Here is a 27,826-nt window from a genome sequence, read left to right on the forward strand (position 1 = left end):
TTTCCGCCGATGAGCAAGCGGCTAACGTGATAAGCCCTGCGTCGGGAAATTGCCGAGACATCGCTGGTCCAAGTCTGTTTGTAGACAACCGTATCTTCACGGGTTCGGGTTCTTCAAGAATCTCATAAGGACTGGTGAATACAGAGATACTATGCGATCTTCGATCGTACATAGTAAAGATCTTCCTCGGGTTCCTTGAAACTTGGCTTGATGAATTGACAACTCGCGTGTCTACAAAGACCGATCTATCTGAAGTAAGTTCCATATGAACATTGATGGTGGAAGCAAGGATGGCACTATGGCTGGAAAGAGTATAACGAGTCGCCATGTTTTCTTTTTCTTTAGCGGTATAACAGAACGAAGAGAGAGGGAGTAAGTAGAGAAGAAGACTAGTTTAAATACTAAGAGAAATGGGCCCAAATAACGATTACAAGGCCCAAATCGGAGGGTCTGTTTATTTCGCAACCGGACTAAATGATTTTAAATCATTTTCCAACCGGATCGGTTTATGAGCTTAAGAGCTTCTCCAACGGTGAGGATGCTATTTTGAGGTTGTTAAATTTTTTAAGAATATATATTTTGTAATTTTTAAAAATAAGAACTTGTGAAAGATTAATTAAATTTTTGCGGTGAAGCTTTAATTGGGGTTCTTAATTTTGAAAAAGAATAGTTTTCAAAAATATTATTTATGAAATGAAAATATTTTTCAAAAATATTAACAAACAGAGGCTGCATATAGAAGTCACCATTAGACTGGAGAGAGAGAGAGAAAAGTACCACAAACATATATAAGCTCACTATCAAATTCGTAAATTTCGATTGTAAGTTATTATAAAGAAAATAAAACCTCAATCTCGTTCATCAGTTTCATAGCTTCGTCGTTCATCAGTTTCATAGCTTCGATAATGCAAACAACTTGACCCTTCTGCACCTTATCTCCAACCTGCAAAGTGCAAACACAAAATAAATTCCACATTAAATTCAATGTAAATGTCTTTTCACTCGATGATTGATTTCTCGTTAGAGAACACTATCAAACCTTTGATTCGACTTAATCCAAGTACCAGCCATAGGACTCATGAGTGGATGTTGAGACGAGGACGGGGCGGTTGTTGGTTTTGCTGTTGCAATTTGGTGTTGTAATTTTTTTGGTGTTGTAATTTTTAGATACTTAGTTGAATATAGAAATTAGATAAAGAAATTAAAGAAAAAAGAATCGTCCACCTACCCTCCAAATAACTAGAGAGAGCCGTATTTCAAGAAAAAAGAAAAAACCAAGAGGACATGATCATCTCTAGAGAGTTTCAGTTTCTATTCAACCAACTTGACTAGTTTTAGAGCCAAAATTGTCCTACCAAACTCGTCAAGTACTAGAGTAACACAAAACCTTTATATCAATACTTGTAGCTGAAACCTGGCAAGAACCATCGCGCACAAGAGCATAGCAGCGGCGAAGAAACAGACTGGTGCGGTCGTTTCATCGTCTCTCCCTTGAGATTAAAGATAAAAATATCATCCTCCTTGTCATCCTGACCAAGGCCACTAAAATAGATGGAATTGTCATTGATTCCAAGGCCACTAAAATAGATGGAATTGTCATTGATTCCCTCAAAGTCTTTGGCAGGCACGGTGACACCCAGATCCAAAAGAATTGCCTCGCCATCCAAATAAAGAAGCCTCTTCCACTTTTTCGTACATGAACACATCTTGTAGATGCGGAATGACCAGGTTTCGAAGAGTGTCACTACGCTCACGACCATCAGGACATGTCCACTTACTGTGACGACAATGCTAGTCTTCTCAAAATAACAAAGTCCTAGGCAAGACTCATGATGAAAATCGTCAAAGGAGAATGGAGCAACATAGACAGCATCAGTCTCGGGAGCTTTTAGGGGAATTAGGCCGTCTCCAGAGATATCAAAGATTTGGATAGCACCATAGCGATAGACGTAAAGCTTATGATGCTTGTATACCATGTCAGAACAGGGAGAGCTGTCGGGAAACTCTCTCCACGAGTGATCTCCTTTCTTGCAGATCACGGCACATTGTGTGTCAAAGGGCCACCTAGGTATCTTGAAAGAGAAGATAACTAGATAGTCTCTTGCTTCCTCGTCTATCCATAGTCCAGGGGAATTGATTTCCAAGCCTATAGAATCAGCTTCGTAATATTGATCAGATGATCCAGACAGCTGTGTAGCGTGGAACCTATCATCTACGATCCGCTCGAGTTTTGTCTTACCACGTTGTGACTCCACGGGCGGTAGATCGATCCTCTGGCCGGTTAAAAGGTTAACAATGTAGAGATTAAAGAGAGGGTTTCGCATGAGGAGCCAGCATCCATACGTGGCAACACACACACCACCCACACCCAGATCCTGGCTTATGCTGTACAGCTTGTCTTTTTCCTCGGGATTGAACAACTTACAGCGATTCATGTTCATGTCGTCTTCATTATTATTAGGGAATATAATTAACCATGGGTCTTGGGATTTTGGAAGGCAACTTCTCGAAGCAGAGAGCCAAGCCGAACATATGGATTTAGCTCGTTGTAAATCGCGGAGGCTGAGTCGTTGGAGAACAGAGTGGATCAGATCCGGAGGAAGCTCAGACCAATAAAGGCAGTTTCTTTTCTTCCTAGCCTTTTTTTCGCGCCGTTCATGATCATAGCTAAGAAGTTCAGCCAGGGACATAGATGAAAGCTTTGCCTCTTCTCTCCGCCGTCTCGAATTACTAGTCTTCTTAAGCTTAAGCATGGTGTTTTGTCTCTATGACAAAGTGATTATACCAAACAAAAAATAAAAGAGAATTAAATATAGACAAGAGAAGCACCCCGTATATATATACTGTTTTTTATTTATTTAAAACCAATTTTACCATGGTTTAGATATGATCGAATCAGACAAAAAATAACTTTTTTAAAAATAAAATCCCAGTGCGAGAGTCACTGAATATCAGAATTTCTTAGAAAAAAAAAATTTACCCAAAAAAAACTGGTAAATTAATAATAGGTTGCCAAAAAAAATAAAAAATTGACGACTTTAGGTAGAATTAACGATACTTTAGATTAAAGTGTAAGCAGTTTTATTAGTTTAGATAGAATTGACGACTTTAGATAGAATTAACGATACATATGCACCTTTTTCAAAGTAGAATTAACTTATAATCATATTTACAATTTTTTAAAAAACAAAAATTGACGACTTCTTTTTTAGTTACCAAAAATTCTTACAACTTATTATTTGATTCATTAATTAGTACAATAAATTTGGTTATAAATATAAATAAATTAGCCAGGACGACTGCAATTGTAAAGACGATGGTGAGGTAATTTAGTTGAAAAACGAATAACGTCAGTACATTGGCAAATATCATATTTAAACTTCTTGTTTTTGAAATCGCCTAAGCATACCTTGTTTCCATCGTTCCCGCATGTTCCTTCGTACATTTGATTTATGTGACACCTCTTGTTCGCAGCTTCCACGTCTTTTTTTGTTTTGTTTTATATCAACAGTCAACAAACAAATTGAGCAACACGAATTTGATCATTCTGTATTCTGCAAAATGATGAATCAAAAATAAAAATAAGAGATTATAATATGTTATCTTGAATATAGCTAAAAACAAGAAACATGAAGACATATGAAACCATGAGTAAGATAGCAAATTTCATCATTCAAAGGGTTGATATAATTAATTAGGTTTCCTAAGTTACGTGAAAATATTGTGGTCTGTCTTCAACTTCTAATTTTATTGTTATAAATATTATCACTAGCTCGTAATAAATATACAAACACATATGATAAAAATAGTTGTTTCGATAAAATTTGTGGAAAAGAATAAAAAAAGAAAGTCAACGAGATCAACGTGTTCCTCGTTCGTTAATTTTTCGAATATTCTTCTATATATATATATATATTTTTTTTTTGGTGTTATAATTTTTAGATACTTAGTTGAATATATAAATTAAATAAAGAAATTAAATGTAGCAAAAAAAAGTACGTGGTAGACTGGCAGTTGGAAATTACTCAAACTGAGAAATCAAAATCCTATATAAAGTTTCAGTTTTTTCCAGAATAATAATGTACTAGAAATCTACGACCGGTTTGGTATCCGGTTTAAGTTATGGTTTGAAGGGTTATTGAACGAATATGAAAAAGTAAAACTAATAATAAGTCGGTGTTAAAATAGTAAGTCCGGATGCGCACATCCCACATCGCGTCTTGTGAGAGGGTCCGTGGACTGTCCTATAAATTAATGCATCTATCTGCTTCTTTACAATCATAAGTCATAACAATTACTTGTGCGTAATTGACGTCAAGACTCTCTGTGTCTGTGTGTAGTGTATATGCACGAGAGACGAGGCTTGAAGGAATTAAGATACCACAGATCAATCCTAAAGTTTTCAGTCAAACACCTGAAATGTCTACAAACACATATACTAAAATGATCGGCTTCAGAGACTATCAATCCATTTTACATTAGCGGTTTTTCCAATAGAATATTGCTCAAAACCCTTAAAACATATTTGCTTCATTTGAAACAGCACAAGGTGCAATACATGGATAAAAACAGCAATCAGGATATCATCATCTAACTTGTTCCCCTAGATTTTTTCTGGTTAATCAGAACATCATCAAATTAGTTGTCATCCCAACAACAAACGGCTCCATCAATAACCGCGTCAAGAAGTAGAAAACAACACCCAACATGATGGATATGGGAAGAGCAGGCAGAGCTCGGTTGTACACAGCCAACAAAATAAGAGTGCACCCTAGTCCCGAGATGATCGCAAGGTAACAGGCGTATACCGTCATCAGATCATACATTGCTGCCCTACCAACAAGAACACTGTAGAAAATAAAGTCTCCAAGACCAAGTTTGATGCCTCTATTTGAAATGTCGACAACGTTATCCGACTCCTCCAACCCTCTTGGTTCTTCCCTATTATCTCCCCAGCCCATCAACTCAACAAGAGGAGACATTTCTTCATCCATAACATTATCACTGTCTTCGATATTTCCTCTGGCTCCAACTGTGGTTGAGTGCTCTGAGGATATGGCAACCACAGGCGACCTCTCAACAACGTCTCTGTCTTCGTTACCATGACCATCCACATTGTCTATATCCCTCACAGCAACAGCATTATAATCCAGATTATGAGAATTTCCTCTTCCAAGTTGGTTTGCATCATGGTTCCGTACTGCTTGCAGCTCAACTGATCCAGAATCTGAAACCCCACCACCAGCACCAGCACCAACCAAAGCCCTTAAACTCGAGCCACGGTTTCTCCCTTGGTTGCCCGAGGAGACAGTGGGCCTAGCTTCATAAACCATAGCAGGAAGCTCTTCATCTCGGCTTGAAGCCAGCTCCACCAAGAGCTTAAGTGGACCACCAGGTGCCAAAACAGCAACCAAATCATACAAAGCTAAAGCCACCAAGATAAACCATGTAGTCCATTCAGGTAATTTAGTAAACCAAGCTGCAACAACAATCCCCATAACAACCATATAACACTGTCTCAGGACAATTGGTATACCACCAGCAAACACTGACAAAGTCCCCAGGATGGTGAAATTGAAAAGCAATATGAAGCAAGTGATTGAATCCACAGGAATTGAGAAATGCTGGATTATCGATAAGAAGATCGCACCTCCCATCGTACCTGAGACAAGATTAACCAACATTGAATTCGAGTAAAACCCTAAGAAGAAGGAGGAAACGAAATTGGTACCTAAGACGAAGAAGGCGGAGAAGCGCATGTAATGCTTGAGGAAATTGGTGAAGTTGTAGTAGAAGAGGAGAACAAGGATGAAAGTGACGGCTGCAACGAGGACGACGAAGACGATGGCGTTGAGTAGACTACCTTCGAGCTTAACGGTAGCGGAGTCGGAGGGATTCTCGATGTAAATGAGATTGGCGGCGGTACGGATCTGAGGGTCGGAGGTAACAGAGAGAGAGTAGGTGAGAAGGACGACGAGGAACATGCAGATTGAGACCGGAGCCATCACGCCGATAATCTCAACTCCGAGAGAATCAAGGATACTAGAAGAATCCATCGTTATCAATAATATTTGAGAGATCTTTTGGCTTGGCTACGCCATCTTTGGGGGGGTTCTAGAGGAAGAAGACGAGACGAGAGAAGAGAAGAGGAGAGGGCTACTTCTGTGTGAGCAGCTCCTTTTATTTTATTTTTAATTAAAAAATGTTAATTTTGTCGTCTTATTGAAACCAACAAATTGGGAATTAAAAACTCTCCGATGAACCCCAAATTGGGATTAGAACCCTAGAAAGAGAAATGTCGGCGAACGAAATACCCGACGAGCTATGGAGAAAGATTCTAGAGATTGGGCTCAAGTCCTCCGCTTTCTCCTACAAAGATCTCTGCTGTATCTCCATCTCCTCTCGCCGTCTCCGCCGTTTGTCCTCCGATGATGGCCTCTGGGACCTTCTTCTCTTCCATGATTTCCCTACCCACATTATCTCTGCTTCCTCTTCTCAATCTCAAACTCCCACCAAGTTTATCTACAAGACTAGGTATTGTTATTTGATTCAAATTTGTGTGTTATTATGAGGTTCCTTGTGTTGTCACTGAGTGTGTGTGTGTGTGTGTTGGATAGGTTTGAGAGGGATAAGGAGAGGAAATTAGCTGCCCATAGGAGAGCTTTACTCAGGAAGGAGAGTTAGATTTCTGAATGGAGACGGAGAATTCGTGAATTGGAGTCTCGGTTATCAGAAGAGGGTGATAGATTACAGTCTGCTTCTCTGGAGTTTTCAAATTTGCACAAAGTGAGGTACACTAACTAGTCCCACCCCTGAAGAACAATATTGTAGTTTTCCAGAAAGTTTTGTTTAAGTTCTGACTCTAAAGGAGGAGATGTTTGCATATTGTTTTGTGATGAGTTTGAAAAGATGATTCTTTTGTTTTGATCAAAGTGAAATGAGATTGGTCCTACTGTTCTTGCCTCATTCATTCCTTAGTGATTTCATTTGTTCTTGTCTCTCGCAGGCAAGCATCAGTAGCTCTGAAGATTTGGCAGCCAGAGGTCGTACGTGGCAGACAAAAACAATTGGTTGAGCAAAACGCTGTTCCTGTTGAGGGTCGACTGCGTGCACTTGAGATGGAGATAAAGTTATGCAAGCAGCAAATCATGGGTGTGAATAGGGAACTTGTGAGTATCAAGTCAGGGAATTCCAATCATTGTTCCAAACTTCCTCTGCTTGACTTTCTAACTCTCTTAAATTGTTTTTCTCCGTAATTGCAGAGGGAGGTAAAACACCGATTTGACATAGCCATAAAAGAGCTAGAATCCATGAAGTATCGTCCTTTACGCGATTACAAGCCGATAGGTAGTGGAGACCAAGGAAGTAATTGCAAGACGAAGAAGTTGAAAACGAGCATTAACTATAGTGGAGACCAAGTGAGTAATGGCAAGAGGAAGAAGTTGAAAACAAGCATCAACTGTAAGTTTATGAACATTTCTCACTTTTCTTCATGCACTAGTGTTGCCTATTCTTACAGTCCAAATATTCTCCATGAGTATGTTCCTGAAATTCTTCTTGTTCTTCAAAGTGTGACACAATGTAATGTGGAAGAGTTTTATGCCGATATGGACTGTTTGAAAGTATGAGATGGAGCAATATAGTTGCAAACCTCAATGAGTAATTTAAAAGCAAAAACGATGGATGTTTTTAATGTTTGAACTTACAGATTTACTTGTTAATCTTCGTTTTCTTATCAGTGGTATCGATTATGAGTTCCTTTTTAATATACTTACGAATACTTGTTGCCTGGATTCCGCTAAAGCAGTTCCAGCAATACACAGAAACGAGGACAATCTCTTACACTCAGAATCAGAATGATGGTTGGCTGCCACAGAACGCTGAGAGTAGTAGTAGTTGTTGTTGTATTGTTTGCTGTTTTGTATCCAATTAGATTTGCAGGAATAAAGCTGAAATTTTGTCACAGAAGATAATGTGGTCTGCTTTGTAAGTTTTGGTTGATATGTAGGTGTTACAATATCATGAATGAAGATAAACTTGTTTAAGAAGCTAAAACCTGCTTGTCTGTGTCAGAAGCTTTGTTCTTTATCTACTGTTCTTGGACTTATTTTTGTTACTGTTCCTGTGACCTCTTTAGTACTTGAATGTGTTGATATGGAAGAACGCTAAAGAATGGTTGCATATAATCGTACTCATGCTTAGTTTGGATTCCGGTGCGGAATTTCCCGCTCAAAATCTGCCAAGAACCACCTACATGGATTTACAGATACATGTCATTTTCACTCTGGTAATTTAAGTTTCACTTTTTACATTATTATTTTTTTACCATATATTAGCCGCGTATAGAAAATTATAGCGAGTGGGTCCCGATAGCAACGTGTCACATTTTCTCCTTAATGGTTCACCTTAATTGGATAAATTAACAAAAAAGGTCAAAACAGTGGCATAATCGTAAATCCTGGAAACTTAGTCCCTTCCCCTCCTTTTAACTCGCCGGCTTAAGTTTCGTTTCCGTCACTCCCACCACTTTTTTTTTTTTTTTTTGATTTTGACCAACGGAAGAAGAAGAATCTGAAAAAGAGAGACCGATGAAGCATATTTTCAAGAAGCTACACAGAGGTGGGAATCAAGAGCAGCTGAATCGAACCAACGATGCTGTTCCTCCTCCTTCATCCGATCAAAATCGGATTCACGTTTCTTCTGCTAATCCTCCTCCTCCTCCTCAAGCCACCCCTTCTTCTGTCGCCGACACGGTTCCGGTGACCGCACCTGCTTCTTCGATGACTTCTCCTTCTCCTACTACTGCTTCCAACCGTGCCGATTACATGTCGTCAGAGGAGGAGTATCAAGTTCAGTTAGCCCTAGCGATCAGTGCTTCGAATTCGCTGTCCAGCGAGGATCCGGAGAAGCATCAGATCCGAGCGGCCACGTTGTTGAGCTTAGGAAGCCATCAACGGATGGACTCTAGGAGGGATTCGTCGGAGGTGGTGGCCCAGAGGTTATCGAGACAGTACTGGGTTAGTCTTCTTCTCTTGTTATCTAGGGAAATGCTGAATTCTCTCTTTGTGTGTGTTTCGAGTCATAATGAATTCAAGCGGAATTTAACATTCCATGGTTGTGGGTATTCTTATTGCATTACTGGATTCCATAGCTAATTGATTTCAGATTGAATTGCATTGCTCCTTTACTGATATGTATGCTAAATAGGGTTTCTGTCTGGTGATTTTTGTTGTTTTTGTTGCACCGTCTTAGCTTTGTTTCCTTTCTGAAGATTAAAGCCTTTATAGAAAGGAAGGCTTTAATATACCGTAATTATGTGGGCCAAATTTCTTGGCGATTTGGTACTGCCTAGTGCCTACATGATCTTACATGAATAACATGTTTTGAACGATTCCTAGGAATATGGAGTGCTTGACTATGAGGAGAAAGTTGTCGATAGTTTCTACGATGTGTACAGTCTATCCACAGACTCAACAAAGCAGGGAGAGATGCCATCGCTGGAAGATCTTGAAAGCAATCATGGAACCCCTGGCTTTGAAGCTGTAGTTGTAAATCGACCTATTGATCCTTCCCTGGATGAGCTGCTACAGATTGCACAATGCATTGCGCTGGATTGTCCTACTACCAGTGTTAGTGTGTTGGTACAGAGGCTGGCTGAACTTGTCACAGAGCATATGGGTGGATCTGCTGAAGATTCCAATACAGTATTGGCAAGGTGGACTGAAAAAAGCAGCGAGTTCAAGGCAGCATTGAATACTTGTGTATTCCCTATTGGATTTGTAAATATTGGTATCTCAAGGTATCGTGCTCTGCTTTTCAAGGTAATTTTCCAAATCCTCTTCTTGGATTTACTCTCTTGGTTTATCATACTTGTGGCTAGTATTGAAATCATATGTGAAGAATTATTGAACAAATTCCTTGCGCTGTGAACTGAATACCAAGCTTTTTTGGTTGTGTGTATTAAAAGTTTTAAACCTTTTCTTTTTAAAATTTAATGAGAACCTCTTGCGTTGGATTCTGCCCTGAGTCACTGCTTGTGGTACTTCAATCTCAACTGATCTCTGTTAAGTAAATCTGAGTTAATTGATTGCCTTCAGCCTTGCCTAAATCAGATCTCTACAACTATTTTTTTCGCACCTAAGTAGATAATTATGGAAATTGATCGTGGACAGTTTACTTCTGCCAATGTAGGTTTTGGCAGATAGTGTCAGGTTACCTTGTAGGTTGGTAAAAGGTAGCCACTACACAGGTAACGAGGATGATGCTGTGAACACAATAAGACTGGAAGATGAAAGGTAATTGTTTGACCTTTTCACTATGATTCCAGTAAAAAAACTATTTTTTTGCAAAAATGTAACATATCTCCTCTCTTTTCAGAGAGTACTTGGTTGATCTTATGACAGACCCTGGGACGCTTATACCTGCTGATTTTGCAAGTGGTAAGGATTATACCGTTGAGTCATATAACTCACATGCACATGGAAACAACTTTCCTACAGCCCAGTTGTCAAATGACTTCAAGCATTCAGCGCCAAAGATGTCAGAAGGTGAAGGCAGTAGTCAGAGTTCTATGGCACACAATAGTTCTTCTTTGAATAGAAGGCCAGAGGCTGAAAGGACAGATTCCTCAACCCCAAAGTTGGGACCACTTCGGAACGTAGATTTGAGCGCTTCACCTTCTAGCATACCTAGTTCTAGTCAGTTGGAGAACATATCCTTTACAGCAATTGCAAAGGGGAATCGAGGAGCCATAAATGACTGTTCAAGAACGAATCTGAATATAGTTCCATACAATCAGAACAGTGAGGAAGACCCGCAAAATCTTTTCGCAGACCTGAACCCATTTCAAAATAAGGGAGCTGACAAGCTGTTTATGCCTACTAAATCAGGTTTGAATAGAATTGATGATTTTCATCAACAAAAAAATAATCCTCTGGTTGGTAGATCACCTGCACCAATGATGTGGAAGAATTACAGCTGCAATGAAGCCCCAAAGAGAAAGGAGAATAGTTATATGGAAAATCTTCTCCCGAAACTCCACCGTGAACCTCGTTATGGAAATTCTAATTCCTCATATGCTACCTCGAGCTCCAATGGAGTTGTTCCGTCAAATGTGTCTGGCCGAGACAATATGACATTTGTGTCACCGGTTGCTGCAATACCATCCTTCACATCCCCTGGAAATCAGTTCACACCAAGTATGGTGGAGGATATGAACAGAAACAGCAACAATGAACTAGATCTCCAGCATAATGCTGCTCCTGTGATACATGGACACCAAAAGGATGAATCTCACATCCACGATCATAGAAAGTACACAAGTGATGACATATCTACTGGATGTGATCTGAGGCTTAAGGATCACGAAAGTACAAGTTCATCTCTTGATTCCACAACCTACCGGAATGATCCTCAAGTTCTTGATGATGCAGATGTTGGTGAATGTGAAATTCCTTGGAATGATCTTGTTATTGGGGAGAGAATAGGATTAGGTAATGTGATCTGCCATTTATTTTAACATGTTTAAAATATTAAACTACTTAGTATTCTTTTTCTTTCTTTTTCTGACGGCAAGTAGTTAGTACTGTATCTATTGGGAGAAAACTTTTATAGCATAGTCCCTTTCTACCATCTACATTTGCTTTTAACTAGAATAGCTATGACATTAACACTTTAGGTGGCATATAGCTTTTTTGGAAATCACTTGCTCTAATGCTTATTTTATTGTGGTTAGGTTCCTATGGAGAGGTCTATAATGCCGACTGGAATGGCACGGTTAGTTTCTTTAGAACCTTACAGTTGACTTCAGAAGATTAAGGAGCACCAATCTGGCTGTTATCTGGAACTTCAAAAGTTATTAACCTGTAGGATTTGTTAATGCTTAGAAGACTTAAAGACTAGATTTAATGATTTGAGCTCAAAAAGCTAAGTTGCAGCGTCTAGATGCATGTTTGGTTATTTTAATAGTCAAAGCAGTGATTGTGTTCTTAAAGTGAATCGTATTTGAAGAGCACTTTTAGATAGCTTGTTTCAGTCACTAGCGAAAAATGCATCAGGGGCCTCCATGGTATTGTTTTGCATTCTCTCATCAGTAGTAGCTCTTGTCTTGTTAATTTTCAATAATTTTTGTGATTTAAACTGACCTTCTGTGTCTGCCCATGCTGATTTTCTTCACAAAAGTGGAAGGTTTCAACTTTATTTTTCTGCTTCTTTGTTATGGTTGGATTTAGGAAGTTGCTGTCAAGAAATTTTTGGACCAGGACTTCTCAGGTGCTGCTTTGGCCGAGTTCAGAAGCGAAGTAAGCCATAAATTCACTAGCGTTGTTTTACTAGTATTCTTAGCTGCTAGTGGTTACGATATTAAATGAGGATATTAAATTAGGTCAAGAATCCTCATTACAAGAGGGGCCAATCAGGGAAGGGATAGCTTACCTTTTTATATGATCTCACTTCTTAACTTGGACAGTATCTGGATGGCACAATCAAATTATCACTAGTAATGATTGTGTGTAGTTTATATTGTTATGTTTTCCCCGAATGTAAGCATAATGGGTAGAATCCATCGTAGTGAGGAGCCTTTGGAACCTTTTCATAAGATTCTCAAAGCGAATTCGTGGGATCAGGGATTTCTGTTGAAGGAGGTTACTCGTTTATTTATTTTGGTTGTAACCATTATGGCATACGTTGCAGCCGCTTATATTCCTGCCTTTGGATTCCCACTCTTATATTCAATACTCCCTATCTGAAGGTACGTATCATGCGAAGATTGCGTCATCCAAATGTTGTATTCTTCCTTGGGGCTGTTACTCGTCCTCCAAACCTGTCCATCGTCACAGAGTTTCTGCCAAGGTTTGTTCCATCGTCTTGTTATGAAATCAATTGCATATGAGATTTTGAGCACTCAACGACTTTTTTCTGTTTTTCTATAATTGTAGAGGAAGCTTGTATCGAATTCTTCATCGGCCCAAATCTCAGATTGATGAGCGGCGGCGGATAAAAATGGCTCTTGACGTGGTATAAAAATAGATCCATATATCAACTTCCATGTCCCCTGGCTGGCTTATCTAGTTTAAAATAGTCATCACTAAATTTCAGATCATTATTACTTTTCAGGCAATGGGGATGAATTGCTTACACACCAGCACACCAACAATTGTTCATCGTGATTTAAAAACACCAAACCTTTTGGTTGATAACAACTGGAATGTTAAGGTAAGTAGACATTATTTTCGAAGCTGTCCAAGTAATAGACTTGTTTACTCTGATGTCATATGATTAGATTTTGTTTTTATCTCATTCACCATGCAGGTCGGTGATTTTGGGTTGTCTCGCTTGAAGCACAATACCTTTTTATCCTCAAAATCAACTGCTGGAACGGTGAGAACACAAATCTCCTTGATGTCACTACTTTTTGATAGACATCCAAATTTCCAGCTGGCATGCTCGTAATTTGGGGGTATTGGCTTATTTCTCTGATCACATGCATTCTTAATTTTGCTAGCCCGAATGGATGGCTCCAGAAGTTCTACGGAATGAGCCATCAAATGAAAAGTGAGTTAGCTTAGAAGCTCAGTTCTGTACTTTGGCTCTACTTTACTCTTATTTTCACCTTTTCCCAAGGAGAATTGAAAAAAATGGTGGCTGGTTTTTTTCCCCAGGTGTGATGTATACAGTTTTGGGGTAATACTTTGGGAACTAGCAACATTGAGATGTCCATGGCGAGGAATGAATCCAATGCAAGTAGTTGGAGCAGTTGGTTTCCAGAATCGGCGGCTTGAGATCCCAAAGGAACTTGATCCTGTGGTGGGAAGGATCATCTTGGAATGTTGGCAAACGTAAGTGATGAAACAAAACTGAAAACACTCCGAGAATCTGGGACCAAGTGAATAATGTCGGTTGATTTATGTTTTTGTTGTCTGGGCAGGGATCCGAATCTGCGGCCATCCTTTGCTCAGCTGACGGAAGTGCTGAAGCCTTTGAACCGGCTGGTGCTTCCTTCACCACAGTAATTGGCAAAACTGTGAATATGTGAAAGAGAGTGGTTAATCATCAATCATATAGTAGAGTATATTGCCTCTGGTGCTGCGCAGAGTTATTATTAATACACACATAAGCCAGCCTAGATAATATTGAGGAATGTAAATGAAATCAATGTACACTATGTTTTGGTGTATTTGCTGCTATAGGAAAAAGCCGCTATGCTGTGCTTATATTTCCGAAAATATAATTTTTTTTTTCTCCATTAATATAATCAGGTTCATTGATGGTTTTACGCTATCTGTTACCAATCAAAATTATAAGATAAAGCCCAAACGATAGTTGAAGTTCCAAACTCACTTTAGGGTTATTATATTAGGTAAACCTTTACATCACCTTATAATTTGTTTTGGGGCGATAATAATACTTATTATAGTGTCGAGTGTCGAGGGAGAGAGTGGTAGTGTTGCGAGGACAGCGAGTGATTAAGGTCCAGGAATTGGCGCGAATTCCATGGGGAAGAAAGAAACCTACCGAAGTCCAAGGATGATGAATCCTCCTCCCTTTGGCGAACAACAATGTCACACTCTCTCTCTCTCTCCTTCTCTGTGTTTTATTTTATTTTATTTTCTTTCTATTTACTCCTCCTACAATCACTCTTTCACCTCTTTTCTTCTCCTCTCTCTCTCTCGATCTCGATTGCGGCAAATCTCATGCTTCCGTTTCAGTTTCTGGCGATTCCGTCGTTTTGCTTTTGTTCAGGGTGACCCTTTTCCCTGTGGATATCTTGAAATTGTGGGTTGATTTTGTTTTCTTTTGTTTCGGGAAAAAGTGTAATCGATTGAGTTTCATGAGAGTTTGTTTGTCCGAATATCCGGTGTTGTCTGTTTGTCTTGGAATCTGCAGATCGTAGATTTCTTGCGTAATAAGTCACCTCATCACAATTCACTGCGGTAAAATGTCCCAAGGATTGGATTATTGTGAAGAACAAAAGACAGACTAATACTGGATAATGGTACGGTGTAAACGTCTTACTTTGCTTAGGTTTTCATGTTAAAAATTGTTCTGTTCATCTGATGATGTGAATGTAGAAGCATCTCAACACTCTCCTCGTATCGTTTCATATTGTTCCTTAGCATTATCAACACTCTCTTGCTTTTGTTAAACTGCAGGGAACTCCAGTAAATATCATTGTAGGTTCTCATGTTTGGGTTGAAGACCCAGATATTGCTTGGGTTGATGGTGAGGTTGAAAAGATCAATGGACAAGAAGTTGTGATACAAGCCACGACTGGCAAGAAGGCCAGTCATCTCAATCGCCAAAACTGTAATTACTGTAATCCTAAAAACTGAGTTATATTTCTCTGTTGTTGACTTGTATAGGTTACTGCAAAGTTGTCAAAGATATACCCAAAGGATGTGGAAGCTCCTGCTGGTGGTGTCGATGACATGACAAAGCTCTCTTACTTGCATGAACCTGGTGTTCTTCAGAACCTGAAGATCAGATATGAACTTAATGAGATCTATGTTAGTATCTCTTACACTATCTTAAGTTTTACTACTATTGTCTGTCTTGACCTTATTCTATAATTGTTAATGACAGACATACACAGGAAACATCCTTATCGCGATTAATCCATTTCAACGATTGCCTCACATCTACGATGCCCATATGATGCAACAATACAAAGGAGCACCATTTGGAGAACTAAGCCCTCATGTTTTTGCAGTTGCTGATGTTGCATACAGGTGATTGTTGATATACTTATTTGTAGTATATGATCTACATATATTTGTTGTCAATGTAAGACGCCCTTTTATCTATACACTCAGGGCCATGATTAATGAGGGAAAAAGCAATTCCATTCTCGTAAGTGGCGAGAGCGGAGCAGGAAAAACTGAAACCACTAAGATGCTTATGAGATACCTCGCATACTTGGGAGGTCGTGCGGTTACAGAAGGACGGACTGTTGAACAACAAGTTCTTGAAGTAATGGCTTTTCTCTCTCTTTTCTGTGATTATCTAATATATGTATGGTCCGTAGTCGAGATTAATCTACTACATTGTTTGTAATATCTGCGTCCAGTCAAATCCTGTCCTTGAAGCCTTTGGGAACGCAAAAACTGTGAGGAATAACAACTCAAGGTGATGCAAAATCTAGTTATAATAGTGCACCTCTATATCTAATGTTGGGACTTTAACTGATTGTTTACTATGCTTTTGGCTCAGTCGCTTTGGTAAATTTGTTGAAATTCAATTTGATAAGCAAGGAAGAATTTCTGGAGCTGCTATAAGGACCTATCTTCTAGAGAGGTCTCGTGTGTGTCAAATCTCTGATCCGGAGCGCAATTACCACTGCTTCTACCTTCTTTGTGCCGCACCACAGGAGGTAAGTTTGGTTAAGTTATTGGAATATTTCTTGTTCCTGGAGAACTAGCCATATGACTTGATAGAACTAGCAGGAAATCGAAAAGTACAAGCTCGGTCATCCAAAGACTTTTCATTATCTGAACCAGTCCAAGTGCCTCGAGCTTGTTGGTATAAGCGACGCTCATGATTATCTTGCAACAAGGAGAGCTATGGATATTGTTGGAATTAGCGAGAAGGAACAGGTCGGTTTGTGTAAGAAACTACAATTAGTATGTTGCATATTCAGTTTAGTTTCCTGCACTTATTTATTGATGAAGAACTTAGTTCTGCCTTTGTATCAACAGGAAGCAATTTTCAGAGTGGTAGCTGCGATTCTTCATATTGGAAACATCGAGTTTACTAAGGGGAAAGAAGTGGATTCATCAGTTCCCAAGGATGATAAGGCGAAATTTCATCTTAAAACTGCAGCGGAACTTCTCATGTAAAAAACATTCGTCTCTTAGGAGTCCTCTAAAATGTGTTATCAGTTGAGGAAAGCTAATTGTAAGTCTCGTTACAGGTGTGATTTAAAGGCACTTGAAGATGCGTTATGTAAACGTGTTATGATCACACCCGAGGAAGTTATCAAGAGAAGTCTTGATCCACAGAGTGCTGTGACCAGCAGAGACGGTCTCGCTAAGACAGTCTATTCTCGATTGTTCGACTGGTAAGTGGTTGGTTTTAGGGGACAAGATCAAAATAATTGATATTTACATATTTTATGCTAAGTGAATATTTCTAGTAATGTGCAGGTTGGTAGACAAGATTAATAATTCCATTGGACAAGATGCCAATTCTAGATCTCTAATTGGAGTTCTGGACATTTACGGATTTGAAAGCTTCAAAACTAACAGGTAAATGAATCTCTACGCTGTCAAAGGCTCACAAATATGCATTCCATCATCCTCTGCTAAATAGCCTAATACACTTCTGCTGCAGTTTTGAACAGTTTTGTATCAATTTCACTAATGAGAAGTTGCAGCAGCATTTCAATCAGGTAGGTTCTTGATTGTAGTGGCAAAAGGTTTATCAATCCCAGCTCTGATTCTCAAATAAGCTTTTTGAATACTCTGGTTTTTTTTGCTGTTTCAGCACGTTTTCAAGATGGAACAGGAAGAGTACACAAAAGAAGCAATAGATTGGAGTTACATTGAATTTGTGGACAATCAAGATGTTCTCGACCTTATAGAAAAGGTCATTTTCTTAACCAAGAAAGGACAATGTTTATCGAGGCAACCCCTTATATATATCTGTATTTTTGTCTCACAATTCACTATTTCTTTTCCACCTGCAGAAGCCTGGTGGGATTGTTGCTCTCCTAGATGAAGCTTGGTATTGTTAAATATCAAACAAGTTCCATATGAAAGAAGAAGTGTTATGTTCTTGGTTTGAATTAACAAGTTGTGATTTTTCAGCATGTTTCCAAAGTCAACCCACGATACATTTGCAAACAAGCTATATCAGACTTTCAAGACCCACAAGCGCTTTGTCAAACCAAAACTCTCTCGAACAGATTTCGCCGTTGCTCATTATGCTGGAGAAGTAGGTTCTTTCTCCCTTCGAAGAAAGTTCACTTTGTAAACACACACAGGTCTCTCATGGCTTCTAAATTTTCAGGTTCTATATCAATCTGAACTATTTCTGGATAAAAACAAGGATTATGTGATCCCTGAACACCAAGATTTGCTGGAGGCTTCCAAATGTCCTTTTGTTGTGGGTCTTTTCCCTCCACTCCCGGAAGAAACATCTAAATCCTCAAAGTTTTCATCCATTGGTTCTCGTTTTAAGGTACCAAAGCTTATGTCAGATGTTCAGCATTAACTGTTTTAAGGAAGAATGGCTAAACTACTCGAGAAGACTAATATTTTCTTAACAACAAGTAGATGTTACAAGTAATTATTGTCCTGGTTGATGCAGATGCAACTCCAGCAACTGATGGAAACATTAAATTCTACTGAGCCTCATTACATCAGATGTGTGAAGCCTAACAATCTTCTAAAGCCTGCCATATTTGAGAATGTGAACATCATGCAGCAACTTCGATGTGGTGTAAGTAAAAATAAGATAATATTTTGACAATGGATTTGTTCTAAACATAATGGGTTCTAAAAAACCTTTTCATGTTAAAAATTTCCTGCGAAGTAATGACACAAAAGTATGTACTAATCTAACTCAGAACCTTCATGTTGTCTTTCCAGGGTGTTTTAGAGGCGATCAGAATTAGTTGCGCAGGGTATCCAACTCGTAAACCGTTCTTTGAGTTCATAAACCGTTTTGGACTTCTATCTCCTGCTGCTTTGGAAGGGAAGTAAGTAAAAAAACCATTCTCTCTAGCCGATCAAATTTTACTATTTACAGATTTTCTGACTTCTCCTGAACAGCTTCGATGAGAAGGTAGCATCCCAAAAGATCTTGGACAACATGGGACTCAAAGGATACCAGGTAACAGGTCCTCAAGTGTTATGGAACCAATTGTATAGTATTGGTGCTGCAATGGGATATGGTTCAGTGACAGCAGAGTTGTACTTAAACCATATGCAAAACATCTTTGGATAATGCAGATTGGTAAAACAAAGGTCTTCTTACGGGCTGGTCACATGGCTGAACTTGACGCTAGAAGGGCTGAGGTGCTAAGTAGTGCTGCAAAAAAAATTCAGAGACGTATACGAACTCATCAGGCTCAGAAAAGATTTATGGTTCTGAGAAAGGCCACTATATCTCTTCAGGCTATATGTAGAGGTGAGCCATCTAGTTGCTCAATCGATTTCTGTGGAATTTAGAAGGGCATTAACTTTGTCACAGTAAAGAATGATCTGCTGAATATTGAAAATATTTATGTAACTTCTGTAAATATCGTAGGGAGGCTTTCCTGCAAATTTTACGAAAATTTGAGACGAGAAGCTGCTGTTGTGAAAATTCAGAAGAATGGTCGGAGATATTGTTCTAGAAAATCATATAAAAAGCTCCATGTAGCTTCTCTTGTTGTACAGACTGGTTTAAGAGCAATGTCCGCTCGTAAACAATTCAGATTCAGGAAGCAAACAAAAGCTGCCACAATTGTTCAGGTTTCTGTTCTTGTAAGAATTACACGCTCTAATATTATCTTAGGTATCTCATGATCATTAACGCATAGTTTCCTGTTAATAATGACAGGCTCAGTGGCGTAGTCACAGAGCAATCTCGTACTACAAAAAGCTTAAAAATGGAGTGATCCTATCTCAAACACGATGGAGAGGCAGACTTGCTAAGAGAGAACTTAGGAAGCTCAAAATGGTACAACTATATTATATGGATTTGCTAATAACGTTACTCCTGATTCATCACATTTCCAAAAGCCTATGTGGAGATGGGATTTTCATCGGCAAGAATTTAGTCTTTTGAAAAATACTTTCGAAATCAGGATTTTAGTTCAAGAGTTCTTGAAGCTGAAACTGAAATTTTTTTTTGTTTTTTTTCTTTCGTAGTAACTAAGTGACTGCTTTACACATTAGATTTGCTGCTGTTATGATTGTGGATACTCGGTTAACTATGCAACAACATTTCTTATTTTCAGGCTTCAAGGGAAACAGGAGCACTTAAAGAGGCAAAGGATATGCTTGAAAAGAAAGTCGAAGAACTCACATACCGTGTCCAGTTGGAGAAACGTTCGAGGGTACGTATTTGCTAAAGAAACATCATTGTAACTGATCATTTTGGAAGTAGATGTATAATGTCTAGCACTGAACTAATTTTTCAGGGTGACTTAGAAGAAGCAAAGACTCAGGAGATAGCAAAACTTCAGAGTTCATTCGAGGAAATGCGGAAGAAAGTTGAAGAAACAAATGCGTTGCTTGTGAAGGAACGCGAAGCTGCAAAGAAAGCCGCTGAAGAAGCTCCTCCTGTTATTACGGAAACACAAGTTTTAGTTGAAGATACCAAGAAGATTGAATTAATGACGGAGGAATTGGAGAGTGTAAAGGTACTGCTGTCAGTGGCTATCCATGGCATCTGATATTACTTTTCAATTGCATCTAAATTTGAGATTTACATTCATTTTTACATGTGAATATACTTAGCATCAGTAAACATTTGTGTTGCAACAGGCTACTCTAGAAAACGAGAAACAAAGGGCTGATGATGCAGTGGGGAAATTAGAAGAATCTCAAGAGTCTCTTGAAGACAAAAGGAAAAAACTGGAAGAGTCAGAGAAGAAAGGTCAGCAACTCCAAGAATCCCTGACAAGGTAAGCATATATCATTAAGTATAGTTATTGATATCTTTCTGTTCAGCATGATTCTGCGGGTAATTTCATTCTCCTCTGAGCTGAAACAAGAAGATAATGTGATCTCAGGATGGAGGAAAAGTGCAGCAACTTAGAATCGGAGAATAAAGTCTTACGGCAACAAGCTGTCTCCATGGCACCAAATAAATTTCTCTCTGGCCGCTCCCGGTCCATTTTACAGGTAAACTAAAACAGTAAATTTAAATAAATGAAACCTCATGTATCTCTTTGTTGCTTTTGCCTGAAGTTGATGACTTAACCATCTGTTTAATAAAAACAGAGAGGTTCGGAGAGTGGTCATCTTGCAGTGGATGCAAGGTCAAACTTGGTAAATATGTTAAACTAATTTGGTCTGGATCGTCTGTCCGACTCGTATTTAGGTTTTGGATTGATTTCATGGTGAAGAAATGGATTTCAATTTGATTCAGGATCTGCATAGCCATTCAATGAATAGAGATCCCTCAGAAGTGGAAGATAAACCACAGAAATCACTAAACGAGAAGCAGCAAGAAAATCACGAGCTACTTATCCGCTGCATTGTTCAACACTTGGGTTTCCAGGGGAACAGACCTATCACAGCATGTATCATTTACAAATGCCTACTGCAATGGAGGTCATTTGAAGTCGAAAGAACCAGTGTCTTTGATCGCATTATTCAAACAATAGGCCATGCTATTGAGGTAATTTGCATGAGCTTCCTAATTTTCTTAGGTATTTAATTGTGATTGCAAGTGTATCCGGTAGTAACCTTGTGAAAGTTGATCTCTCAGACTCAAGATAACAACAATACATTGGCCTATTGGTTATCCAATGCCTCAACACTCCTCTTACTCCTCCAGCGCACACTCAAAGCTAGTGGTGCAGCTGGGATGGCTCCACAGCGCCGCCGTTCATCTTCTGCCACTCTATTTGGAAGGATGTCTCAGGTATATTATATATGGTTTAAGATCCATCAACACAATGTAGCAAAAGCTTCGTGATTCATTATAAGTTTAAATTTGAGAATGTCCATTATAGAGCTTCCGCGGGGCACCCCCAGGTGTAAATCTTGCCATGATAAACGGTACTGCGGGAGGTGGAGCAGATACCTTAAGACAAGTTGAAGCAAAATATCCGGCTTTATTGTTTAAGCAGCAACTCACAGCTTATGTTGAAAAGATATATGGAATGATTCGGGATAACTTGAAGAAAGAGATTTCTCCACTCCTTGGATTGTGCATTCAGGTATGCCGTTAATTATAGCCACCACGTTCACCAGGGCAAAATGAATTTTACCTCGCTAATTGAATTTGTCTGTCTGCAACTTCAAATAGGCGCCAAGAACATCAAGGGCAAGTTTAGTTAAAGGAGCATCTCGTTCCGTTGGCAACACTGCAGCTCAGCAAGCACTGATTGCCCACTGGCAAGGAATTGTCAAGAGCCTTACAAATTTCCTTAATACTCTGAAATCAAACAATGTGAGTTCCTTCATGATTTCATTTCCTCTATATATAAACAAGTTCTGGATTGCCCTGAGACTAAACCTCCTGATTATGCTTTTTAGGTTCCTTCATTCTTGGTGCGTAAGGTGTTTACGCAGATATTCTCATTCATCAATGTTCAGCTGTTTAACAGGTTGGGGGCTCATAAGTATCTAAAACACTATTATCTCTATACTCAAAACATTGCTAGCTATCTTCTACTAATCAAATGTTTCCTTTGTTGTCCCCAACAGTCTTTTATTGAGACGCGAATGTTGTTCATTTAGCAATGGCGAGTACGTCAAAGCTGGCTTGTCTGAATTGGAACACTGGTGTTTCAAGGCAACAGATGAGGTAACTCGCCTAGTTTTCACTCTGTTATTAATAACTCAACAAAAACAAAACTAACAACAACAATTGCAGTATGCTGGTTCTTCATGGGATGAGCTTAAGCATATCAGACAGGCCATTGGGTTTCTGGTAATCTTTCCTTATCCTCTATCTAAACCTTAAAGATAGTCCCATGAGGGTAAACCATATTTACGCTTGCTCCAACTACAGGTCATACACCAAAAACCAAAGAAAAATCTTGATGAGATCAGCCATGATCTTTGCCCGGTAAGTTGAAGTTTTTTTCAGTCCAATATGATTCGACTCACTTCAACATTCCATATGAAACACTTGCCAATTTGCTTACAAATGTCATAAATGGTCTGAGCTTTGTAGTTTGCATTTGCTGATAAATTGAAACTGTGGACAGGTACTAAGCATACAGCAGCTATACAGGATCAGTACGATGTACTGGGATGACAAATATGGCACTCACAGCGTCTCCCCGGACGTGAGCCACCTTAAGCTACTGATGATCTGATCTGTGTGATTATATATCCTTTAGTTAGCTAATTAATATATATCTCCCTCTACATAGGTGATAGCAAATATGAGGGTTCTAATGACAGAAGATTCGAACAATGCTGTTAGCAACTCATTCCTTTTGGATGACGACTCCAGGTTTACTTCATTTACTAGCTAACAATAAGATTTCGTTTTCGGGGGCAGTTGATCGATGACGTCTTCTTCTAACTGTGTGGTGTGATTTTAAATGATGTTGCAGCATCCCTTTCTCGGTTGATGACTTATCAAAGTCGATGGAGAGGTTTGAAATTGCGGATATCGAACCGCCACCTTTAATCAGGGAGAATTCAGGATTTAGCTTCTTATTACCAGTCTCTGATTGATCTCTTTTTTTTTTTTTTTTTTTTTTTTTTTTGTCTCTACCACCATTATACATCATTACACACCAACGGTCAACGAAGACATTTTTTTAGTTTCTTTAGTGATTGATTTTATGACTCTCATCTCAAGTAATAATAACTTTTTTTTGTGCCCTTGAAACAAGATTTGATTCCATTCTTTTAAAGATACATCCTCCGCATTCGTTATGCTAAGAGTCCAATGTTGAATTGTTGATTACTATATTAACAAGGTTTTGGTATCCTCTTAACGATCCTTCTTCATACTTTAATTTTCCTATCTCTTTCGATCACTACTGCGAGTGAAGTGAAAGAGTATTTTGTAAAATTGTACGAAAATAGAAATCACCTGACCGGGTCGTAAACCGGGTTTTGGGGGTGTTTAAAATATTAAATAAGTTAAATTATAAAATAAAGAAAATATAAGGTCTTAATTAAGTAATTACCTAATAGTATTATTATTTAGGGTTAAATAAATTATTTCAATGGTTAAGACATTTCTCGGTTGAACTGAATTTTACTGAACCGGACCAGTTGATATCTTTTTTTTTTTTTTTGGGTCAAAATAGTAAATATCTTTGTGTAAAAAGTAAAATATACAAAGAGCTTTAATTATTTTCTCTCAGTCGTCGTCGTCTGCTCCATTCTTTGCCGTTGTTCCCTTCCACGCCTCCGCCGGTAAGCTGATCTGTTGACCGGCGTTTCATCGCGGACGCCGCCTTCTCTCTCTCTTTGGTGCATGTAACTTCGTTAGGTAGATCTCTGTGAAACCCATATGCATTAGAGACTACAAATCTTAATCGGAGACGCATATTGTTCGGAAAACCTCATAATCGATTTCAATTTTTTTCTGTTTCAGACTATCTCCGTCCTAAAGATGAAGGTTCTTACACTCGTAATGCTTCTCTGCTACTCGTTCGCCTTCTCTTCTGGGGATACGACTATTCACACGAACAATTGGGCTGTCTTGGTCTGCACTTCTCGCTTCTGGTATACTCCTCTTCCTCTTCATTCGGATTTTTGTTCTAGATTCATTTCAATTGGTAAGCAGATCAATGTAGTTCTTCTGTTAAGTGAGTCACAGATGGTGATTAGTGTTCATCTTTTGCAATTTGGCATCTCTTTGTATTGAAATAGGAATCAAAGACCTGATAAGAGAGAGGATGCTTGATTGACATGCCTGAAGTTACATGTCTCGTCCATACTAACCTATTGTTGTGGTTGCTATTTCTCAGGTTTAACTACCGGCACATGGCCAATACTCTGTCCCTCTATAGGTGATAACTTTGTTTCCCTTAACTGAAACCTTTTATCTTGGAATAACCGTTCTAGAGGTTCTTCTCTTCATATTTTGCATCTTAACTTGGTGTTTCTAGGACAGTCAAGAGACTTGGAATACCAGATGAGAGGATTATTCTGATGTTGGCAGATGATATGGCTTGTAATGCTAGAAATGAATATCCTGCTCAAGTTTTTAACAATGAAAACCACAAACTTAACCTGTATGGAGATAACGTTGAGGTAAATTTCTGGTTGGAGGACATTTCTCCAAGGGTTTTACATAATGAATGTAGTAGTGAAGGTTCTGTCTAGAGTAGGTATGTTAGAAGTATAAGCATCATAGCCTTCCTCATATTTGTAAGCACAGAATCATTTTTTTTGGCTACATTTTGCGATTTCTTTTCTCTGTGTTTCCATAAGATTGCTCGCAGCCAACACATAGACTTTGTTTTAATTTTTCTTTATGGTTCTCCCAGCCCATATAACAGACATGTTTTCCAGAAAAAGGGCTGATTGTATGAAAATATTTTCACTCAGGTAGATTATCGTGGGTATGAGGTAACAGTTGAAAACTTTTTACGGGTTTTGACTGGGCGTCATGAGAATGCTGTTCCAAGGTCAAAGCGTCTTCTCAGTGATGAGGGTAGCCATATTCTGCTGTACATGACTGGGCACGGAGGTGATGAATTTCTAAAGTTTCAAGATGCAGAAGAACTCCAGAGTCACGATTTAGCAGATGCTGTTAAACAAATGAAAGAGAAGCGTAGGTGTGTTTCACATTTATGGAGTTTCGAAAGTCATATATGATTATTTCCTCCTTCCGTTCAGCAGTGTATATCTGTCTCTTGAAAATCAGGCTTCCCTGCTTATAGCTTTTCCATGGGCCATTTCTTGGTGGAACAAACTATATTTATTATTTGTCTATCTTAATTAAGTTTTGACGATCTAATGACATCTTTTTGGCTAGCCTAGATTCAAGGAGCTGATGATAATGGTTGACACTTGCCAAGCTGCCACTCTCTTTAATCAGGTACATCTTAACTCACTTTTTCAGGGTTATTTCAGTACGCTAAATGTTTGATTTTTGCTCTGCCTTTTCGAGTTAATATTTTGATATCCTAGTATCTTCACAGTGTATGTGAGCTTGTTCTTAGCAGTTAATCCAGTTGATGTGTCCCAATGTACGAAACTTTTCTGAAACAATTGTTTTTGTAGCTTCAATCTCCTGATGTTTTGGCTATTGGTAGCAGTCTAAAAGGAGAGAACTCATATTCCCATCACCTGGACTCAGATGTAAGTGCCTTTCTCTATATCATGAATTGAAAGTACCATTACAATATCAAGGGGGGGTCTTTCAGTGAAATCATCATATTGTTTAAGGATTGTTTCTTCTTTTTATCATTGTATTGCTCTCCAATTCTTATATTGTTTTGCTACAGGTTGGTGTATCTGTTGTAGATCGTTTTACATATTACACTCTTGCATTCTTTGAGAGGCTCAATATCTATGACAATGCATCACTTAACAGGTACAATAGCTATGCAAATCTTGCCACCAACATTCTGCTGACGTTTTATATGATATGTCTTTTCACTTTTAACTATATTTGAAGACATCGTGATTGTTGAATTGACTAAGGAGACAAAAAAAAATGGTTTTATGTCTGACTAAACTTTTCTGGTTGTCTGAGCTCCCTTGTAATGTCTGGTCATTTGGAACTTTCGTGTGTACGAGTTGTAATATTTTGGCGAGATATCTTTGTCTCAGGATTCTTACGTCTGACAATTTTCGGATCATTGTTAGATTTGATACTCCTTTTAAAACTAAACTCTCTGAGCTACAAACATTTGTTCTCCCCCTTCTATTGTGCAGTTTATTTAGGTCCTACGATCCGAAACTGCTAATGTCTACTGCCTACTACCGGACTGATCTTTACCAACCACATCTGGCGGAGGTAAGGAGGAACTTGATTGTGTAATGTCACGTTTTTTTTAATGTCAGCTTAAATTACTATTCTGTGTGACCAATCAAGACTAAGTTACCTAGGTTTTAGCTGCTTGTTATGTGGGGGATGACCGGATGAGCAGTCTTGGATTTTCCATAAGTTCACTGTTACATGTTCACGAAAACGATATTGATTTAGATGAAAAGCTTGTACCCTCCGGATATGTTTTGTTTATGAACTATGTCTGTCTTGCGATAATTAATTACTCATTCTCCAAGTTTACTTATTGTGGAAAATTAGGTGCCTGTCACAAATTTCTTCGGTTCAGTTATGGAGACTCTTCATACTGATTCAGTTTACAAAGCCTTCTCAAGTAAAACATCCAATAATAAGATCAATTCTGAGATGCCACTCAATCAACTTTCTGAGCACGATGAGCTTCAGAAGGCAAACATCCAAAACGATGAGTTGAAAACTGAGGTTACTGGCTATACTCCCTTCACTGATTTTATTATACTTTGGGTATAGTACTTTACATACAGAATACTGTATATTAGAATAGAATTATGAATTTGAGCTGGGTTAGGCTCTTGAGCATGCTTTGTGGCTTGTGTTCATGATTTTGCTGGATTTGACTAGATGAATTGAGATCAGGTGTTATGTTTGCTGTTGCAGAAGCAAAAATGCCCATATACACAAATGCGGGTAGACTTGCACAAGAAACTGGAGAAGCTTGAAAATGTTGATACTGTGGTTAACCTCGGCATAGCGGTGATGTTACTCGTCGTAATGGTCTCATCATCTCTGCTATGATGATATCTCTATGAGCAGTTCTTAATAGAAGAAGAAGATGATGATGATGATGATGATGATGATGATGATGAATTTGATAATCATCTCCACTTCACTTAATCTCTGTTGTATGATTTTCACTGTTACAGCTTCACATCCATGTTCTATTATATTCATTTTACACAAAGCCTTGAAATTTCCTAAAGATATGAAAATATTGACTCACAAATGGTAGCTGCAGATTACTTGGCTACTTTTTGCAAACCTAGATCTAGGATTCATGTTCACTCGGCAAGAATATAATCTGCATAAAGCTAGGGTAACAAGATTAAGGTTCAGGAATCATCGTCACGGTAGACTAGAAAGCTCAGTTGGAGGGGGGTTTGGTAAGCTTGGTAATAAATGTGAAAAATAAAACAATATTCTAGACTTAATTTGATTGGGATAT

The 27,826-nt window shown here is 38.6% G+C and overlaps 4 protein-coding genes and 3 pseudogenes across 9 annotated transcripts; 4 read left to right on the top strand and 3 right to left on the bottom strand.

Moving 5' to 3' along the window:
* Positions 1 to 1,208: 1,208 nt before the first annotated feature.
* Positions 1,209 to 2,761, bottom strand: LOC104778629 (putative F-box protein At4g22165 pseudogene; annotated as a pseudogene).
* A 525-nt stretch (positions 2,762 to 3,286) lies between these two features.
* On the bottom strand, positions 3,287 to 3,673 carry LOC109130216 (putative defensin-like protein 228 pseudogene; annotated as a pseudogene).
* A 747-nt stretch (positions 3,674 to 4,420) lies between these two features.
* On the bottom strand, positions 4,421 to 6,159 carry LOC104766991 (presenilin-like protein At1g08700). Its single transcript, XM_010490988.2, has 2 exons — positions 5,732 to 6,159; positions 4,421 to 5,662 (listed from the first exon to the last, which is right to left on the bottom strand). Exons 1-2 carry the CDS (start codon positions 6,054 to 6,056, stop codon positions 4,623 to 4,625), a joined length of 1,365 nt encoding a protein of 454 aa, XP_010489290.2. The 5' UTR covers positions 6,057 to 6,159; the 3' UTR covers positions 4,421 to 4,622.
* Positions 6,160 to 6,295: 136 nt separating this feature from the next.
* On the top strand, positions 6,296 to 8,055 carry LOC104766983 (F-box protein SKIP24-like; annotated as a pseudogene). Its single transcript, XR_015595089.1, has 4 exons — positions 6,296 to 6,534; positions 6,618 to 6,791; positions 7,007 to 7,169; positions 7,263 to 8,055. The product of XR_015595089.1 is annotated as an F-box protein SKIP24-like (transcript).
* Positions 8,056 to 8,421: 366 nt separating this feature from the next.
* On the top strand, positions 8,422 to 14,270 carry LOC104766996 (serine/threonine-protein kinase EDR1). Of its 2 annotated transcripts, none has more exons than XM_010491001.3 (13): positions 8,422 to 9,017; positions 9,399 to 9,821; positions 10,192 to 10,295; positions 10,378 to 11,492; positions 11,735 to 11,775; positions 12,231 to 12,299; positions 12,749 to 12,849; positions 12,936 to 13,014; positions 13,114 to 13,212; positions 13,309 to 13,377; positions 13,502 to 13,551; positions 13,659 to 13,835; positions 13,925 to 14,270. In XM_010491001.3, the coding sequence occupies exons 1-13, from the start codon at positions 8,589 to 8,591 to the stop codon at positions 14,007 to 14,009; spliced, it is 2,841 nt and encodes a 946-aa protein (XP_010489303.1). In that variant the 5' UTR covers positions 8,422 to 8,588; the 3' UTR covers positions 14,010 to 14,270. The 2 variants fall into 2 exon arrangements, 1 of the variants encoding a protein (XP_010489303.1); XR_015595088.1 differs by having other exon boundaries at positions 8,442 to 9,017; positions 12,691 to 12,849.
* Positions 14,271 to 14,432: 162 nt separating this feature from the next.
* Positions 14,433 to 23,349, top strand: LOC104778631 (myosin-9-like). The gene is made up of 38 exons (XM_087508194.1): positions 14,433 to 14,992; positions 15,150 to 15,278; positions 15,360 to 15,503; positions 15,580 to 15,725; positions 15,810 to 15,966; positions 16,064 to 16,122; positions 16,207 to 16,366; positions 16,440 to 16,589; positions 16,692 to 16,828; positions 16,907 to 17,053; positions 17,139 to 17,240; positions 17,326 to 17,383; positions 17,479 to 17,580; positions 17,681 to 17,718; positions 17,802 to 17,928; positions 18,004 to 18,174; positions 18,304 to 18,435; positions 18,585 to 18,694; positions 18,768 to 18,828; positions 18,948 to 19,125; positions 19,246 to 19,451; positions 19,540 to 19,659; positions 19,940 to 20,038; positions 20,123 to 20,344; positions 20,469 to 20,608; positions 20,717 to 20,828; positions 20,928 to 20,975; positions 21,076 to 21,327; positions 21,418 to 21,573; positions 21,665 to 21,871; positions 21,961 to 22,104; positions 22,191 to 22,261; positions 22,362 to 22,461; positions 22,531 to 22,587; positions 22,669 to 22,725; positions 22,868 to 22,948; positions 23,036 to 23,118; positions 23,222 to 23,349. Exons 1-38 carry the CDS (start codon positions 14,990 to 14,992, stop codon positions 23,343 to 23,345), a joined length of 4,590 nt encoding a protein of 1,529 aa, XP_087364320.1. The 5' UTR covers positions 14,433 to 14,989; the 3' UTR covers positions 23,346 to 23,349.
* Positions 23,350 to 23,419: 70 nt separating this feature from the next.
* Positions 23,420 to 27,607, top strand: LOC104767005 (uncharacterized). Of its 4 annotated transcripts, none has more exons than XM_010491017.3 (11): positions 23,420 to 24,114; positions 24,220 to 24,350; positions 24,596 to 24,637; positions 24,737 to 24,881; positions 25,179 to 25,408; positions 25,614 to 25,671; positions 25,857 to 25,934; positions 26,081 to 26,169; positions 26,514 to 26,595; positions 26,887 to 27,066; positions 27,262 to 27,607. In XM_010491017.3, the coding sequence occupies exons 2-11, from the start codon at positions 24,238 to 24,240 to the stop codon at positions 27,397 to 27,399; spliced, it is 1,155 nt and encodes a 384-aa protein (XP_010489319.1). In that variant the 5' UTR covers positions 23,420 to 24,114; positions 24,220 to 24,237; the 3' UTR covers positions 27,400 to 27,607. The 4 variants fall into 4 exon arrangements, with proteins under 4 accessions (XP_010489319.1, XP_010489326.1, XP_087364321.1 ...); XM_010491024.3 differs by having other exon boundaries at positions 23,868 to 24,101; XM_087508195.1 differs by having other exon boundaries at positions 23,950 to 24,101; positions 24,742 to 24,881.
* The last annotated feature ends 219 nt before the right edge of the window (positions 27,608 to 27,826 follow it).

This window comes from Camelina sativa, chromosome 3 (genome assembly GCF_030686135.1).
Source record: "Camelina sativa cultivar CO46 ecotype springtype chromosome 3, ASM3068613v1".
NCBI classification, from domain to species: Eukaryota; Viridiplantae; Streptophyta; class Magnoliopsida; order Brassicales; family Brassicaceae; genus Camelina; species Camelina sativa.